Below are 16,929 nucleotides of genomic sequence, written 5' to 3' on the forward strand. Positions count from 1 at the left end.
GTGCCAATCCATTTGTCGATGACGGAGATGTTTGGTACCATTCTATTAACGCATTTAACATTATATATTAATTTGTTGGAGAATTATGATTTATTAATATCTTTTTCATGCGTTTTTCTAATACTCTGAATCAACATCCAATTCAAATGTGTAAACTTTGATACAAAACCTAATGGAGAATCTAGGAAAAGTTTGAGCCAGTTGAAGGGTTATGTGCCAACTCGTGCATCACATAACTGAAATCCAGATTCAATGTTTTTCAGAAAAGTTATTTTTAACACGAACGATATAAAAGAGAAAAAAAGAAAAAGAAAACCAAAATTAAAATCTCTAATCAGATACTCAACAGAATTCTTCGACGACGTAACATCAAGCAGGACTGGGCGTGCCATGTACGAATCAGTAGCGTTTTTATGCGGCGGTGGATGTGGTGTTGATATAAAACACACACATATATATATATATATATATATATATAGATTTATAGATACAAAATTACTATTCCATACACCATAATATTCCAAGTCACCACTAAATATTACAATACCAATACCAATAATAAATATGTCAAATAGTGGGACTGAATAAGAGACGTTGGAGTTGCCATACGTTTTTTAAAATTTGTAACGGCCAATTAAAGTTCTAATTATTAATAAACAACAATACAAATTAAAATTTCTTTTTTACACAAAAAACATGAGATAACTAAAAAATATATGTCATCGTAGTATGATTATTTGATTTGATTCCACCAATCTTGAATTAATTAACACGTAAGTTATCATATTCAAATTATTTCCACTATAAGATTTTTTTATTACATTGAGAAAAATATATTGACAAACGATAATTATCAAAATGCCAACAAAAAATAATTGAATTACTCTTCGGACAAAAAAAAAACATTTTCGGACAACAACGGCTATATTGGTTCTTTTGCATCTCATACTCATCTTTGACCGTTAGAAATTTGGAAAGATAATTTCATGACTCCACCTAGGGGTGACCATTTCGGTTATTAACCGAATAACCGAACCGAACCGAACCGAATAAGACATAACCGTACCCGAACCGAACCCGACATCAAAATCGAACGGTTATGATTTCCTTAAACCCGAAAAACCGAAATCGAAACCGAACCGAATAAAAAATAACCGAAAAAACCGAGAGAATAACCGACAATTTTCTTTGAAAAATTGAACTTTTTACCAAAACCGAACCGAACCCGAACCGAAAAATAACCGAATCGAACCGAACCGAAATTTATATAAAACCGAATGGTTATAGTTTTTCTATAACCGAAATAACCGAAACCGAATATAACCGAACCGAACCCGAACCGAAACCCGAATTGACCACCCCTAACTCCACCTATCGGTGCATTGCATGTGTCGTGTCCATTGGAAAATGGAAAAAAAAAACAAATATTATAATAAAAAAAAATTAATTGTTCTCATTATTATTTGTTGAGGAAATTAACTGTAACGGATATATTAGCTGGAAAAAAAGGACCCGACTTTAAAGTGATCCGTCTCTTTCGTTCAACGTCGTTTCCGATTTGAAAGGAAAGGAAAATAGAAAACCGAGTGGAGAACCCAATCATCGATTTCGCCGTCTCTCCGCTGTGTGAAGATGGCGGAGGATTTCACTAAGGCCGTCGAGGATGGCCTCAAGCTCGCCAAGCGCGTTTATCTCGGCAATGACCGGTTGGTTGCGGCGGCACCGCTCCCGTCGCCGGTGATGGAGCGGTCATCTTCCACGGCGTATCTTCCGACGGCCCCGATGGTTTACGCCGTTATATCCGACCCGGCAATCGTAGATAATCCGGATCTTCCGAGCTACCAGCCCCACGTTCATGGGAGGTGCGATCCACCGGCTCTGATCCCGTTGCAGATGAACGCAGTTGAGCTCGAGGTTGATTGTTACCTCGACACGGCTCTGATTCGGGTTACGGGTTCGTGGCGGGTCCACTGTGTCATGGGAAGCCGGAGCTGTGATTGCCGAATTGCTATTCCCATGGGCGAACAGGTTCGGATAAAGTTTCCCGGAAAATCGAACATTGGCATTGGATTTGTCTGTTTAATCTGGAAATTTGTTTAGTGCACTTATGGGCTTTTGTTTCTTCCACGTAACCTTGATTTGGAATCGAGAGATTGATTAGCGATTGACCCCCATTCTTTGTCATTTAGTGTAATTTGGTAATTGGATGCAACCCTAGACTATGTAGGACGAAGAATTCTGAAATGTTGAAGATCTGATAATTTGATACTATTTCAGTAGTCTGAATTTTGCTGTTTCTAGCTCAATTTCATATTTTTTTTTCTGTTTGCTTAACAATCTGAAGCTGCTGCTTTGGCTAACAGGGTTTCGTTCTAGGTGTTGAGGTTGAGATCCCCAGAAAATCATACACCACTCAGTTGGTCACATCTGAAGACGGCAAAGAAATGGAGAAAAATGCTCGACCTGAGAATGGAGGCTTCTTGAAACCAAACATATTTACCTTGACAATACCACAGGTGTTTGAGAGTTTCTGTAAGAATGTGCTTTTAAAACAGCTGATACTTTTTATTCGCTGTCATCTAACTGTGTTTTACCTGTTTTCCCTTTCTTTTGTTGTCTCCAGGTTGACGGGGGTACGAACCTTTGTATTAAAATGTCTTGGTCTCAGAAGTTGTTGTATGTGGATGGACAGTTTTCTGTCGATGTCCCTTTCAACTTTCCAGAGTATGTAACTCCTGCTGTAAAGAAAATTTCAAAGAAAGAGAAGATACACTTGAATCTTAATGCTGGTGCTGGAACTGAAATTCTCTGCAAAGGGAGCAGTCATCCTCTAAAGGTGCATATTAGATTTTCAGGACCTAATTTATGACATTTTGACTGTTTCCTCAAGTCCTATCATAGACTTTACTACTCGCTTCCCGTTTTACAGGAAAAAATGAGAAATGCTGGAAGGTTGGGGTTCTCATATGAAGCAGATGTTCTGAAATGGTCAAACACCGACTTCAGTTTTTCATATGTGGTAAAAATATGTGCCTGATTTTGCCTATTTTGTACGAGACCTAATCAGATGTTTTATTTTTACTGCTCTGAACACATGAGGGTCCTATGATTCTGCAATTGCATATATTTCATTGAATATTATTGGTAAAACATTTGTATGCTTTTGTCCTAGGTTTCTTCAAGCAACATAGTTGGTGGGCTTTTTCTTCAATCCCCGCCTGTTCATGATGTTGATCAGAGAGACATATTCTCTATCTATCTTATACCAGGAAGCCAGCAAAGAACTAAGGTCCAATTTTAATACTTTTTTGGGTCCGATGGATGTTCCCTACGCACACAGTGCATTTGCATTACAATCTTGGATTTCTCTTGTGTAGTTCAGGTGTTCAAACGGGAGGTGGTATTTGTTGTTGATTTAAGTGGAAGCATGAGCGGAAAATCTCTTGAGGATGTAAAAAATGCAATATCCACAGCGCTATCTAAGCTGAGTGCTGGAGATGCCTTCAACATTATCACTTTCAGTGATAATTCTTCTCTGTTTTCGACATCAATGGAGTCGGCTACAGAAGAGGCTGTAGAAAGGAGCATTCAGTGGATGAATGATAGTTTTGTTGCTGCTGGTGGTACGTCGATGCTTCCTCCTCTTGAAAAGGTCCATCTTCCATCACTCACTTGTATTTTTTGAAACTTAACTCTTTGGCCATCCTTGCCCCTTGGGTGATCCTTGATCCTTGGCTCAATACTTCCAGGCAGTGGAGATGCTGTCCAATACTCGTGGCTCTGTTCCTATGATCTTCTTCATAACTGATGGGTCTGTTGAAGACGAGAGACACATCAGTAACATAATCAAGAAACGTCTTGAAAGTTCTGGATCTTTGTATCCACGTATATACACTTTTGGGATAGGTAAACTTTTTTCGTGTTGTTTATGTTAGTGATTATGGTTACTTTTATAGTTTTATTTAACTCTCCATAAATTGTGACAAAATTGCAAACTGTGAAAAAATGATTTGACATAACCATTCAATCTTCAAGTGTTTATGTTTTTGGGTGGCTCGGTTTGCATAACTTGTAACACATTTATTTAATTAGGTGACCCTGTAATATTTCAGGTATATACTGTAATCACTACTTCCTGCGAATGCTTGCAAATATTTCCAAAGGTCAACACGAAGCTGCTTATGATACAGGTGACTTTTTAATGCTTTACTTGTGTATGATGCTTAATCATGAGAATTTGACCGAACTTTTGTGGGATTTCTGCCTTCGAAGTTCTGAAAAGTTAATTGTTTCACAACTTGGATTTAGCTGTTTTTCCATGAAAATTTGAATCCTTTTATTTTATGCAAATGATTCTAGTTTTTATGTTTTGTTTTTTCAACTCCTTTTTGGTTAAGTGGGAAAACTGCAAAGTTTGGGCCTTCCCTTTCCATTATATGTTCTAAACTTTCTTTTTTGGTGGTCAGATCACATTGAAGAAAGGATGGAGAAACATTTTAACAAAGCTCTTTCCACCATCCTTGTGAATGTAACAATTGAGCCCCTTCAGAATCTAGATGAAGTTGAGGTATCGTGTTGTTTTTACAGTGAATTTGATATTCTATTGCCTTGTCAAGAATGGTTAATTCAGCTTTCTTAATATGTTCATCATACTTCTCCAATAACGTGAGTTGTGGGCTAATAATACGCACATTTTGAGAGGCATATGGTTTGACGTAGTTGCTTAAGTGTCTCTCTGCCAAGTCTGCTTTGGTTTTCTTCTGAACACCACATGCTGAAATTGCTTTCTGCACTTTTCTTACAAACTTCAGTTTCTTGAATTTGTTAATAATGGATTCTTATTCTCAAGTTGATGCTTGAGAACTAAAGTTCTCTGTCATTATAACAGGTGTATCCTTCAAACATTCCAGACCTGTCTTCTGCAAGTCCATTGATAATATCTGGAAGATGTCGTGGAAAGTTTCCTGAAAATGTTAAAGCCAAGGGTCTGCTAGGAGATTTTAGCAGCTTTTCCATAGATTTGACTGTGCAAAATGCGAAAGACATGCTTCTTGACAAGGTAAGATCTCCTTATTTATGATCTCATGCTTCTTGACTGCACATTTCAAGTGTTGATTCGAGGATATTTTACTTGACCGGTGTAACCAAGCTGCTTAAACAGGTGCTTGCAAAGAATGTTATTGACATGCTTACTACTGAGGCGTGGCTCTCTGAAGACAGAGGGCTGCAAGAAAAGGTGTTCTTTAATGGTTCAGTCCTAAAAATTCTCTTCTTGTTTATCATCTCGGGTTTCTTCATTTGTCTTTTCCTACGCAGATTGCTAAATTAAGCATCCAAACTGGCGTACCATCAGAGTATACTCGAATGATCTTACTGGAGAACATTGAAGGACCAAAACCCAAAGAGACAGCCAGAATGAAAAAGGTATATGCCCATATCTATTAGCTGAAATTTCAGAATGTCGGAATTATACTCTCTTACTAGGATTAACGGGTCAGATGGTCTTATGAGGTAATATGCCCCTCACTCATCCCGCAGTTCATGTTGATTGCTCTTTCTCCAACTGCACAGTAGCGAACAGATTGATTATTGTTGTTCCATTCCATCAAAACCTCCTCAGTTCTTCCAAACATGTTCCGAGTGAATTCTATTTGGTTATTATGTGGTATTAATTTGTTGGGTTGAACCATACATATTGTTGCTTATCGCTAGGGTATTCAACAGGTTGACAACGAGACACAGAAGATGGTGTCGAGGACGATTCCGCTTCAACCCCTAGGAATAGGTTTCGGGGACAAAACAGCGACCTCAGAGAACGTTCAACCGGGTTTCAACGGGCAGAAACCGCCGGACGCTGCAGAGATGTTTGTGAAAGCGGCGTCCAGTTGCTGCTCCTCGATGTGCAACAAGTGCTGCTGCGTGTGCTGTATTCAATGCTGCTCCAAGTTAAACGATCAATGCGTTATCGTTCTCACCCAGCTTTTCTCGGCAGTCGCCTTCATCGCCTGCTTCGAGTGTTGCTCCCAGGTTTGCTGTTCCGGAGATGATGGCTGATACAAGTGATGTCTGTCTTCACACGCACTGCCCCCTTCAGTGATATATGTCCGATCCATTATTGAAAGTTGTATGTTTTGTAACTTTGTATAGCTTCGAGGGTAAAATGATTGTGTAATAGTGAAAGAGGAACCTAGGGTTGTCAAGTTTTCAAGAAAATAATTTCCCAAACCAAATCTGAACACGTGAACAAAATTTAATGTACATTTTTTTTACTTAATTACGCTAATATTGAGATATTATTTGATTCTGGAAAGTCAATATGTGATCATTTTTGGATGGCTATAACTATCCAAACCCAAATCTAAAATATAAATTTATTAATTTATTTTTTCAAATATATTTTATCTAAATACGAATTCAAAAAATTTAATAGATTTGTATGTAATATCTATAGCATAGAAACTAAAATGTTATTTTACTGTTTTTTACATCTTAAACAATACTTGAGCTTCCCACTTAATATTTGGTATAAGAAATTCGATTTTCTTTCAGCCTATATATGTATATTAAATATATAATCAATCACATATGAGGAAACACTTTTACAATTCATTTCCGAGGATGTTTGGTTCCGACCACCAAAAAAAAAGGCATTAGCTATACAAAGTTACTACCATACAAACTGATCCAAACAGTGACCAGAGAAGCTCATAAAGTCCCAAACACTCAGCCATGATATTCAACCGCTGAATCCAAATCCACCATGAGAGTCTCCTCTGCTAAAGCTTCAACTGTTGGAGCTCAGTTTCGACCGGAAAATGCCCGTTTCTGTAGTTGTGGTCGCTCCCCGTTACAAAGTTTTTTTCGTTTACCTCTCGAGATGAGGGGCGGATTTAAAGCCCAATCCCGGCTTCTTCTATTGCAGCAGCCATTGAAGCGGACGCTTCTTCGAGCGTTCGCTTCTTCTGAACCGCGTTGAAAGCCTCTATGATATCGCCTTCTTCCCAATCGTCGTAGTCTTCTGCACCGATACCGCATTCTAACCCGACACTCACCTGAGCCGGTAGTAGTAATAACGTCAAGATTCTTAAAAACAGAGCTTATATATATGTATATATCCCGGAATGATCAGATCTCTGGGAAAATACCAAAAAAGTTTCGAGATTTTACCTCTTTGACATCCTCCTTGACTCTCCGGAGAGAATCAAGAACACCGACATAGACAGTTTTCCGCTTCCGAATGACCTTAATGCCACAGTCTTTGACAAGTTTTCCCTCGTTTACCATGCATCCAGCCACTCGGCCACTCCCGCTGCTGAATGTAGCCCGAACTTCCGCTGATCCAATCGGCACTTGTTCCTAACCAATACCCATGTCGAAAAAAAAACAAATGGAGGAAGATCGAAATATTTACATATGGAGACACTGAAAATCTCACTTAGGAAGGTGACAAGTTCAAAAAAGGGTTGATTTGTATATTCTTCTGATAACCATAAACAAATTTTCGCTGAGATTAGATTAGAAGAAAGGCTCCAGAAAGTTCTAGAAAAACCCGATGCTAACCTCGACAGGCTCAAGAAGCCCTTCCATTGCATTTCGGACATCGTCAATGAGATCGTAGATAACTCTGTATAATCGGATCTCGACACCTTTGTTTTCAGCATCTTTTTTAACGGAACCAGGTGTTTTGACATTAAACCCGAAAATGATGGCTTCACTTGCAACAGCTAGGTCAACATCACTGCTGCTCACATCCCCAGTTGCTTGCAGCAAGAATTTCAACGTTACATTGTCTTGAGGGAGAATTTGCAGAGCTTGCCTTATCGCCTCGATGGATCCCTAATCATTACAATGATGATGTAAGATAAGTCATGCACATAAAGAGAACACCGAATAAAGGTATATGTTAACACAAACATGTCAATAAGTAGTTTATGATAATAAATAGGAAGAGAAACAATATGGCCATTTTGTGATGGATGATGTCTGCAAAGGAGGGTGAGGATGGACCAAGGTTACCAGTCTAGAGAAGAATCTACAAGTTTCTTGCTAGAACTAGATGCTGTTGCAAAATATTTTTTGAGTAAAAGTTGAAGAAATGAAAATGGGAATGGACATGATCTAAACCAAAGCAAGAGTATCGTCTTGAGTATATTGCGAGAAACTATATCGAAATAAAGTATTCAGGGATAATCCTTTAATAGAGTAACAAGAAATATCAAGAGCAAGGAAAAGGGTATTTTACCTGTACATCAACTTTCAAAATGATATTCAGCTGATGTAAATCTAAGCCTGACACCTTCTTTGCCGAAACAGCAGAAGCTAGGGAGGAAAGTGTCACCTTTCCATCCCCAGCCTTTTCTGATAATCTTTCATTCCGCAGCGACTCTGCACGTGCCTCTGCCATCTCACGTGCTGCGTCAAGGGAGGAGATGACCTCAAATACATCACCAGCTATCGGGACATTGTTCAGTCCAATCACCTGCAGAAGCAATGAGGATCCTCTTTCAGATCTCGGAATCATGGATAGAATGAAATACATAATTCCAAAGTCATGATAATGAACGTGATCTGCTGCATAGACTTTTCCAGGACTATTGATTAGAGACTATGATGCATTTTCAAATAGTGTATGCATGAAGGAAACGAAAAAGATTATGGAAATACGAACCTGTACGGGCATGGAGGGTCCAGCATCATCAACTCGTTTAGCACTGTCGTCGAAAAGAGCTCGCACCTATATACAGCAACAGAGTTACAGAAGGTGGGGCAAGAGCTTAAATAGTAGCCATCTTATTATATCAGTATGCCATGTATATTGAGCCAAAAGACTAAAATTCAAGACAAACCTTTCCGAAAGCTTCTCCACAGACAACGACATCCCCTCTTTTCAAAGTGCCATTCTGAACGATAAATGTAGCAACTGGACCTTTGGATTTATCAAGACCAGCCTCAATAACAGTACCCTTAGCATTTCTGTGGGGATTCGCTTTCAGCTCTTGTAACTGAAACAATGACGGTAAAGCCAGAGCCCATAAAAAGCAGCTAATGAAAAATAAAAGTGACAAGGAAGAATATGCATGGAAGGCCTAGCGATAAAAGATTTTGTTAGTTCTTTACTAAAGCACTTCATGTGGCAAGATGATCATGACTCCTGATTTAGAGCCATAATGTGAACCAATTCATAACTTCTACTTTATAGTATTTAAAAGGGAGGAACACATTAAACAAATAGAAGCAGCAAACTCCGATTCACATAAGTTGTCACAAAGCTCGATAGCAGGCATACCTCTGCAACAAGCATGACAGTTTCCAATAGATCATCGATATTTTCCCCTTTCAAGGCACTGATCTGTCAAAGGGAATAAAAGCATTAACAATTTAACATACAGAGCCAGAGCCAGGAGCAAAGACGGGATAAGAGAGTAAAAAATCAGACCTGAACCATAGGCACATCACCACCCCAATCTTCGGGCATCAAGCCAATTGAAGCGAGCTCTTGCATCACTCTCTCAGGACTAGCTCCATCTTTATCTATCTGATACAGGAAAATAATCAGAACGAGAGCAACTCAGAATTAACATAGCAAAAGAAGAACAAGAAAGGTAATCAGTGGAATTTATTTCCCAATTTCTTTATAGAAGGAAAAAAGTGCTAAGCAGACCAGATACCTTATTTACAGCTATGATTATTGGTACAGCAGCAGCCTTTGCATGGGCTATTGCTTCATTCGTTTGAGGACGAATTCCGTCATCAGCAGCAACAACAATAATTGCAATGTCCGTGACCCGCGCTCCACGAGCCCTCATTGCACCAAAAGCCTACACGAGAATACAAAAAAAATGTATACTTTTACCAAAACCAATCATCAGAAACCATGCTATAGAGAGGAGGGATGCCAAGGTATTTTGATTGATGAACATTCAACTCAGAGATGAACAAGTCAAGAAAAAACAGCCTAACAAAAATATGCATCTACCTCATGTCCTGGAGTATCAAGGAAAACACAGGACTGCATCTTTCCATCAACCGGCATCTGCACCTTATAAGCTCCGATCCCTTGTGTGATTCCACCAGCTTCAGAAGCAGCCACCTGCACATATCCAGATAAGAGAGCTTGACATTTTGCTAATTATGTTACACTTAGAATACATTAGAACATAAGAATGAATAAAAAGAGTACTCCCACTGTCAATAAATAAGCAGAGATATAAAATCGTATTATTTTAGATAAAGATTAAAGTTTTGGATACCTTGCTTTTTCTGATGTGATCCAGAAGAGTCGTCTGCCAAATAAAAAATGTCATTAGGAAAACCCCGCTGAAATGAAAAAGGTGATTTTGTTCTCCATGGAATGGCCAGAACTTGAGGTAAAGTATTGTGAGTAGAACCTACCTTTCCATGATCCACATGACCCATAATTGTAATGACTGGAGGCCTCTCTTCTAACTTGTCCAGATCTTCTTCATCGAAAATTTCCTGTTTCTTTGCCATATCCTCTACTTTAACTGAATCGGCATCAAGGACTTCCACATCATACTCCCGACATATCATCTTTACCATCTCCCGGTCTAATGTCTGCACACCATCAGGTCTAATTCCTTTGGAATATAGAAACGCAAGGATGTCACCTTCGCCAATGGCAAGGTTGTAAGCCAAATCCTCGATCAACATTCCCTTATCTTCCACCTCTAAGATTTCCGCTCTGACTGGTGCTGCTTCTTTGGCGGCCTGGAGTCTTGCAGCCTTTCGACTAGCTTTACTCCATTTTCTCCCTTTTCTGGCTGCTCCAGGAATGGATACATTGAGTTCTGAGGTCTCTTCATCAGCAATATCTTCATCATTAACCATCCTTCGTCTAGAACCCGTTGATGCGTTCTTCTTGCGGTAGTCATCTCTAAACTTGCCAGAGGGAGGGCCCTTTCCAGGTTTCCTAGGGGCTAAAACAGTCTGTGCGATCAAAGGGTCAACAGCAGGTTTCTTAGAAGCAAATTTATCGATCAGAATTGGCTTCCGTTCTTTGCTTTTCGTGCCAGAATCAACTCCTTCAACAGCTGAAGGTTTTGAAATCATACCAGAGTCCTTCAAGATAGGTTTCTTTATCGGCGGCGGAGTAACCAGAGGCTTCCCTTGTAACTTTGGCTGTGGTCTTACAGGTGGTTGAGGAGGCTTCAACGGAGGAGGGATTGCTTGTGACTTCACTCCTTCCTCCTCCTCCGGTCTATCTTCCCTTTGAACTCCTCTATTATCAACTTTAGGCAATTCCTTAACAACCTTCTGCACCATCGCAATGGAATCCCCTTTCCGCCACACGCTCTTCATGGTCTTCGACTTTCTAGTGCCCCCTAAACTCCCAGGCTTACCATTTCTCAAACTATGATTGCTATTTGACTGCAAAGGTTTACCATCTCCAATCCCATTACCCTCTTTCCGGATCGGCTTCGAATTCTCCAACTTCTCCGCCTTTTCTAACACCTCGCCAAGAGATTCAATCACTTTATTCCTCTCCTCTTCCTCATCTAACGGTTCCTTTTTCCAGGACACCGAATTCGCCCCTAAAACCCCACCTCCCTTAGCTGGGGGCGGGTTTAAAACAGGTCTAGGAGCCGGCTTAAGCACAATCTCGCCATCATCATCATCCTTACTTGCTCTAAACGTGTTAGAATCTATGGATACAGAGTTGCTTTGTTCAGCAATGAAGTCAGCTGTACCAGTGGAACTCGTTACAGAATATCTACACACCCATTTCTTAGCTCCCTTAAACTTCCTTCTCGACAATGAAACCCTCCTTACTAACGAATAGGACGCATCCGATGAACTAGTTCCGACGATACTTACACCGGCACCACCACCTAGACTAACCAGAGACGGCATTGTACCGAGTAGAACCAGCATCGATTGCATCACTGCGAAATCAAGAGAACCCAGAAAGAAAGGCGAACACTTTTTTTCAAAAGACCATCCAAATTTATCTCATTCGAGCAACGAGAATTCGAAGAATTCGGATATGCAGAGAAGAAAATCGAGGGTGCTTCTACTCACGAACGGTTGCAAGAAAACGCAGAACCCCGAAGATTATGAGGGGATTCGGAGTTGGAAGTCGAATCAAACCTAAAGCGGCGATCTCATCTAGAGACAGAGAGAGAGAGATTGAGATGAAGTGGAGGAAGAAGGGCGGGGGATAACAGAAGAGAAGGCTGTGGGTGTGGCTGCTTCTATGCCTGAAATTTTTTTAGGATTTCCGATAAGTCACACAGAAAAAAAATATATATATATAAATGCGAAGAAAAAAATAACAAAATACGAAAATCCATACAAGAAAAGCGTTAAAAAGAGGAATAATAATTTTCGATTGTCTGTGAAAGAAAAAAAAAGAAATTCGATTATTCATGAATTATTTTTTGTGGAGGAAATTGGCTGAAATTTTCGGTCCCTAATATTTCTCCCACGAGACTGATCCACCCCAAATAATAAAAAAAACAAGAAAGAAAAAGAAACAGAACCCAAGGGGAGAAACAAGAACAACTCAATGTCTGCTTACTGTCGTGCAAGAACTCATGCGTGGTTTATAATATATGCGCTGCTGAAATTTGATTGAAGACTGTGTGCTTCACCGCTGAATCCTATATATCCAGATGGCAATCCTATTCCTCCATTGCCCCCACAAAGCCCCCAAGATTGTGAAGAACATTCCCCCCAATAATCAGCTTGAAAAACTCAAGATCCTGAGGGATTGTCGTTGTTGTGTGGTGTGATCATATTAAGAAGCACTGATCTTCCTGAAACAAGCATGACAATGGATGGGATGATGGAGGCATGGGGAAAGAACAAAACGAAGATGATGAGTCTGAGACTTCAGAGAAGAAGAGGAAACTAGTGATCAAGCTCTAGGGTACTGCTACCTTCTCGGGGTTAACGTTAAGACAGTGAACTCGAGAATTATGGTAAGAAGGGTGATGTCATTCTGGTCAAGAAGAATAGCTATGATATTTGAGGAGCTGCGAGAGATGAAAACCGGAGAATTCTCTGCTCTTTGGAGCTCGGCTCGATCCTAATGGAGAGAAAAATGCAAACAGATTACGAGGGATTCATTAGGGAGATCGAAAAGCTCCACTGGAAGACAATTTTTTCGCTCTTCTTGATCTCGACGTTGAAGAAGAAGACCATGTATGTACGGTTTTATTCAGTTTTCCCGCTTACAAGGTACCACAGATTTCCTTTATCCCGGTTCGTTTTCCGACATTGATGGAACAACTTCAATGGAACAAAACAGAAACAATCTACGTGCAGTGGTTTTTCCAACACCGAGTCTTAAGATTGATTGCAAGAATGAATGAGTATACTCAGATTCCACAACTCTTCCTTAACCCACAAGAAAACTCATCAACCCTACTTGGATCTTTGATTCTCGATCATGTTCTCAGACATGAACAGAAGAAAAAGGCGAAATCCACACCCGGGTGTCACTAAAGATCGATTTCAAGAATGGATCTGATCAAGTCCACGTCTCTTTCTAAATCCACAGGCAAACTGATGAGATCTTGTCTTGATCGCTTTGAGCCCCAGCGTTCGAAGTTGGGCACGACTCTGACTGACTCCAGTGGCAAAGACTCGTTGCGCCTGCAGAAGAACCCGGTTCACAAGAAAATACCGGTTTTGATCCAAGACGGTAAACCGATCTGCGAATCCCTCATCCAGCTTCTTTAATACCGGTTTGGGGGTGGTTACAAGGATTCATTTGTCATTACTGTTTTCGGTTGTTTGTCGCTTTCGTTTGTCAAAACATTACATAGAGTAGTGTCTATTATTCCTTCAATCAATAACCCCTAATCCATCCATAATTTGCACAAACAAACTTAAAAAAGAAAAAAAAATCTATAACTACAAAAATAATTTTTTTTATAACCGTTTATCATAAAATTCAGACTAATCCAAAGTTGAAAACAAATCATTTGATTGAAATTATATATTTTTTTTATAATTTCAAATTCGAATTCGGGACGGTACACAAGTCAATAGAAATTGTATTTTATGTGTTTTTTTCTTGTACATTTCATGCTATGCGAAACTCAATTGTGGTGGTCCCTTTTGTAAATGGATGCCTCACTAAAGTGTCAATCAAATTCTTATTATTATAGACATAAATTTTTAAAAAAAAATTAAATTATTATATTATTAGAAATAAAAATATATCACATTAGTGTAACAAAATACTAATCTATTTTATTAATTGTTATTTTGGTGTTTTCATACCTGTAATTCTTGTTGAAAATTGGATGGTACAAAAATTATGATATTAAAATATTGGAATGTATGGAGAAAAAAGTATTTAGATATTAAAATATAAAATGAAATATATATAAAAGATATTAGTTGAGAGATGACATGGTCCAACAATATCATCTTTGGAGTTCATGTGTCCACGAGTCTTGAAGGGAGGGGAGGGGGACCAAAACGATATTTTAATTTCATGTTAGCTTCCAAATTACGTGAAGTCCAAGGAAACACTCTCAGCTTTTCTCATTTTGGTCCAAACATTTTTTTTTTTGGTAAATTATAAAATTAACATTTACCAAAATAATATCCGCCACTGCCAAAAGATAATTGAATCAATGTACGAACAAACCCAAAACGTTGAATTTATTAGCATGAACATCGAAACGAAACAACACAAACATCATCACATCGAAAACGCAATACGCGTGAAAACGCTCTAATGAAACCATCTAAGGTTTTGTAAGAGAGAGACACGCTTTTTTAACATATACTTGGTTGTTATTCAGAAGACGCACAGACAAGACACGGAACACAGAACGCAAGCAGTTCGTATATAACCTGATCGAGATCGAACCCTTTGCCCTAAAGACCGATCTCACGAGCCCGTCTCTCTCTACTCGGCCACGAATTTCTTCCTGAGCTCGGCCACGAACCCGGTGACCTTCTCAGGTTCGGGGAGCGACTTAGCCACGCTCTCTCTCTGCAGGCACCTCTTGGCCCATCCTATCAGTTTTGGGCACCCAGCTTCTATGCTGAAGTTTCCGAATTTCTCGTAGGCTTGGAACCATGTGTAGAATCCGATCAGGGAAATGTCCACATACCCGAACTCGTCCCCGCCAAAGTACGGCTTCTCTCCTAGCTCCGACTCGAGCGTCTTGAGTATTTCCAAGAACTCCTTCTTCGCCGCCTCTTGCTCCTCCCCTTTCGTCGCCCAGATTCTCCTCGCTGGATCGTACATCTGATTCCATTTGTCCAAAATAACATGATATCATCAATGCCAATGGTCATTCATAGTGTTCATCTCTTTTGGACATCAGATGGCAAGGCTTTGGAGCTAAAAGACTGTTTGTAAATGCCATACAGATGGCTAAAAACATGTTTTGCCTGAACTGGAAGCTGTGATTTCATTACAGATATTACGTTATCATGAAATTTCCATGGCTTCTCATGGCTTAAACTAATCCCAAGATCAAACCCAGTTTCAGAGCTCCCACGCAAAATCACAGTTCCAGTCAGTACCAACAATATCAGACCCAAACATGAACTCTCCATACATGGTGCATGCATATATATGGAATCCATGACATGACAAAATCCGTAATACCAATTTCCATTTCAGGAAATGCCCAGTTCTAAAGCTCAGATTTTTTCTGTGTTGCAGACACTAGCAAGGGTAAAACCAGCCAGAACAAGAAATCCAAAACCCTAAATTTTACCTTCTTGTCGACGTAATCAGCCCAGAACCTGGCCTGAGCTCTCTGATAAGGATCGGAGGGCAAGATCGGGGCTTTATCCGACCAAACCTCGTCGATGTACTGAACCTGGATCAGAGACTCGCAAACCGGTTTACCGTTGTGGATGAGAACCGGGATTTTCCTGTGAACCGGGTTCATCTGCAGGAGCAGTTGGCTCTTGTTCCTCAGATCTTCTTCTCTGTACTCGTACTTGATTCCCTTTTCAGCCAGAGCGATTCTCGTCCTCATACCGAACATGCTCGGCCAGAAATCAAGCAGAATCACCTCGTCCGCCATTGTTGCGAAGCTAAGAAAGAATGAGAGATGAAGAGACAGAGAGAGAGAGATTTCCCTTCTTTGTTTATTTTCCTCTGTTTTTTTTGCTGTGGTGTGTGTGAGTGAGAAGCGGCGAGTTTCGGTATTTATAGAGAAAAAAAAAGGGTTTTGGAATTCAGATCGAATTTTGCATTCTCAATATTATTCCTTTAACAAAGTGCCTTTTTTCTTAATTAAATAAACTTTTACCATTTATTATTTGATTTTTTTGCTCCTTTACATATATCTAGGTACTTTGGATTCCATATGTTTACAAAATACGGTATTATCATTCTATAAATTATTAAAAAAAAGTGACGAGGATCGCGATGCTTCTGCTTTGCTTAGGCCATTGCTTACGTCACCATACACCTAATGTCGTTGAACTCCGTGTCTCTACTGGAAATTTGTGGAAGAAGTTGCAAAATAATCTATAAACAATGTAAACAGATGGGCATTTGGAAAATTTGCATGGGATTTGGTTTGGTAACAAAATACTGTAATCTTTTTATTAGTTTTATCGGTTTATTCCGGTTAAGGCGGATTACTCAACTTCCAATCAAACCGGTGCATCCCTTGTCCCAAGCGCTCTGCTCCGATGAAGTGAGTGCCTCGCTTTGCTCGAAAGTCAAAAACTTTACACTGAATTCGGATGAATCAGACGACGATGAAAGCAATTTCGCTCCCCAAGTTGACGAATCTTCACCCAAACATCCGAATTGATCAATCGAAGAGACCCGTCAACAATGTGAACCCAAACCCATTTCGAATATTTCGTCAAATTCCCCGGAAAGCCCTCCCAATCCTCTCGTTCTCCGCCGATCCCCACTCGTCGCGTGATGCCCACGCGCCGCCGCTTGTCGTGGTGGGGGCGGGGGACGCCCCC

The 16,929-nt window shown here is 39.8% G+C and overlaps 4 protein-coding genes across 7 annotated transcripts in view; 2 read left to right on the forward strand and 2 right to left on the reverse strand.

Moving 5' to 3' along the window:
• Window positions 1–1,527: 1,527 nt before the first annotated feature.
• On the forward strand, window positions 1,528–6,296 carry LOC104812283 (inter-alpha-trypsin inhibitor heavy chain H3-like). Of its 4 annotated transcripts, none has more exons than XM_010539363.2 (13): window positions 1,528–2,028; window positions 2,364–2,516; window positions 2,624–2,836; window positions 2,930–3,019; window positions 3,173–3,289; window positions 3,383–3,652; window positions 3,750–3,906; window positions 4,113–4,190; window positions 4,467–4,567; window positions 4,889–5,059; window positions 5,150–5,236; window positions 5,317–5,424; window positions 5,713–6,296. In XM_010539363.2, the coding sequence occupies exons 1-13, from the start codon at window positions 1,633–1,635 to the stop codon at window positions 6,052–6,054; spliced, it is 2,283 nt and encodes a 760-aa protein (XP_010537665.1). In that variant the 5' UTR covers window positions 1,528–1,632; the 3' UTR covers window positions 6,055–6,296. The 4 variants fall into 4 exon arrangements, with proteins under 4 accessions (XP_010537665.1, XP_010537666.1, XP_010537667.1 ...); XM_010539364.2 differs by having other exon boundaries at window positions 1,529–2,028; window positions 5,162–5,236; XM_010539365.2 differs by having other exon boundaries at window positions 1,530–2,028; window positions 5,725–6,296.
• A 263-nt stretch (window positions 6,297–6,559) lies between these two features.
• On the reverse strand, window positions 6,560–12,227 carry LOC104812285 (translation initiation factor IF-2, chloroplastic-like). The gene is made up of 12 exons (XM_010539367.2): window positions 10,393–12,227; window positions 10,251–10,283; window positions 9,977–10,090; window positions 9,669–9,818; window positions 9,437–9,535; window positions 9,287–9,349; window positions 8,847–9,002; window positions 8,669–8,734; window positions 8,243–8,479; window positions 7,561–7,836; window positions 7,168–7,356; window positions 6,560–7,052 (listed from the first exon to the last, which is right to left on the reverse strand). The coding sequence occupies exons 1-12, from the start codon at window positions 11,899–11,901 to the stop codon at window positions 6,891–6,893; spliced, it is 3,054 nt and encodes a 1,017-aa protein (XP_010537669.1). The 5' UTR covers window positions 11,902–12,227; the 3' UTR covers window positions 6,560–6,890.
• A 2,383-nt stretch (window positions 12,228–14,610) lies between these two features.
• LOC104812286 (glutathione S-transferase U19-like) lies at window positions 14,611–16,132 on the reverse strand. The gene is made up of 2 exons (XM_010539368.2): window positions 15,711–16,132; window positions 14,611–15,232 (listed from the first exon to the last, which is right to left on the reverse strand). Exons 1-2 carry the CDS (start codon window positions 16,023–16,025, stop codon window positions 14,888–14,890), a joined length of 660 nt encoding a protein of 219 aa, XP_010537670.1. The 5' UTR covers window positions 16,026–16,132; the 3' UTR covers window positions 14,611–14,887.
• A 448-nt stretch (window positions 16,133–16,580) lies between these two features.
• LOC104812287 (ribokinase-like) overlaps window positions 16,581–16,929 on the forward strand; it is a 2,881-nt gene continuing 2,532 nt past the window's right edge. Inside the window, exon 1 of the mRNA XM_010539370.2 lies at window positions 16,581–16,908. Coding sequence (XP_010537672.1) covers window positions 16,696–16,908 — 213 coding nt within the window. The 5' untranslated portion in view covers window positions 16,581–16,695. The remainder of the gene's footprint in view (window positions 16,909–16,929) is intronic.

The sequence above is a fragment of the Tarenaya hassleriana genome, unplaced genomic scaffold, assembly GCF_000463585.1.
Source record: "Tarenaya hassleriana unplaced genomic scaffold, ASM46358v1 Cleome2, whole genome shotgun sequence".
NCBI lineage: Eukaryota > Viridiplantae > Streptophyta > Magnoliopsida > Brassicales > Cleomaceae > Tarenaya > Tarenaya hassleriana.

Excerpts from the sequence above, each read along its gene's own strand:
- LOC104812283 (XM_010539363.2), top strand. The coding sequence starts at position 1,633 with ATGGCGGAGGATTTCACTAAGGCCGTCGAGGATGGCCTCAAGCTCGCC. Across the intron at positions 3,907-4,112 it reads TATATACACTTTTGGGATAG|GTATATACTGTAATCACTAC; the intron begins GTAAACTTTTTT and ends GTAATATTTCAG. Across the intron at positions 5,237-5,316 it reads ACAGAGGGCTGCAAGAAAAG|ATTGCTAAATTAAGCATCCA; the intron begins GTGTTCTTTAAT and ends TTTCCTACGCAG.
- LOC104812285 (XM_010539367.2), bottom strand. The coding sequence starts at position 11,901 with ATGCAATCGATGCTGGTTCTACTCGGTACAATGCCGTCTCTGGTTAGT. Across the intron at positions 10,091-10,250 it reads ATCACATCAGAAAAAGCAAG|GTGGCTGCTTCTGAAGCTGG; the intron begins GTATCCAAAACT and ends GGATATGTGCAG. Across the intron at positions 7,053-7,167 it reads TCAAGGAGGATGTCAAAGAG|GTGAGTGTCGGGTTAGAATG; the intron begins GTAAAATCTCGA and ends CTACCGGCTCAG.
- LOC104812286 (XM_010539368.2), bottom strand. The coding sequence starts at position 16,025 with ATGGCGGACGAGGTGATTCTGCTTGATTTCTGGCCGAGCATGTTCGGT. Across the intron at positions 15,233-15,710 it reads CTGATTACGTCGACAAGAAG|ATGTACGATCCAGCGAGGAG; the intron begins GTAAAATTTAGG and ends AAATGGAATCAG.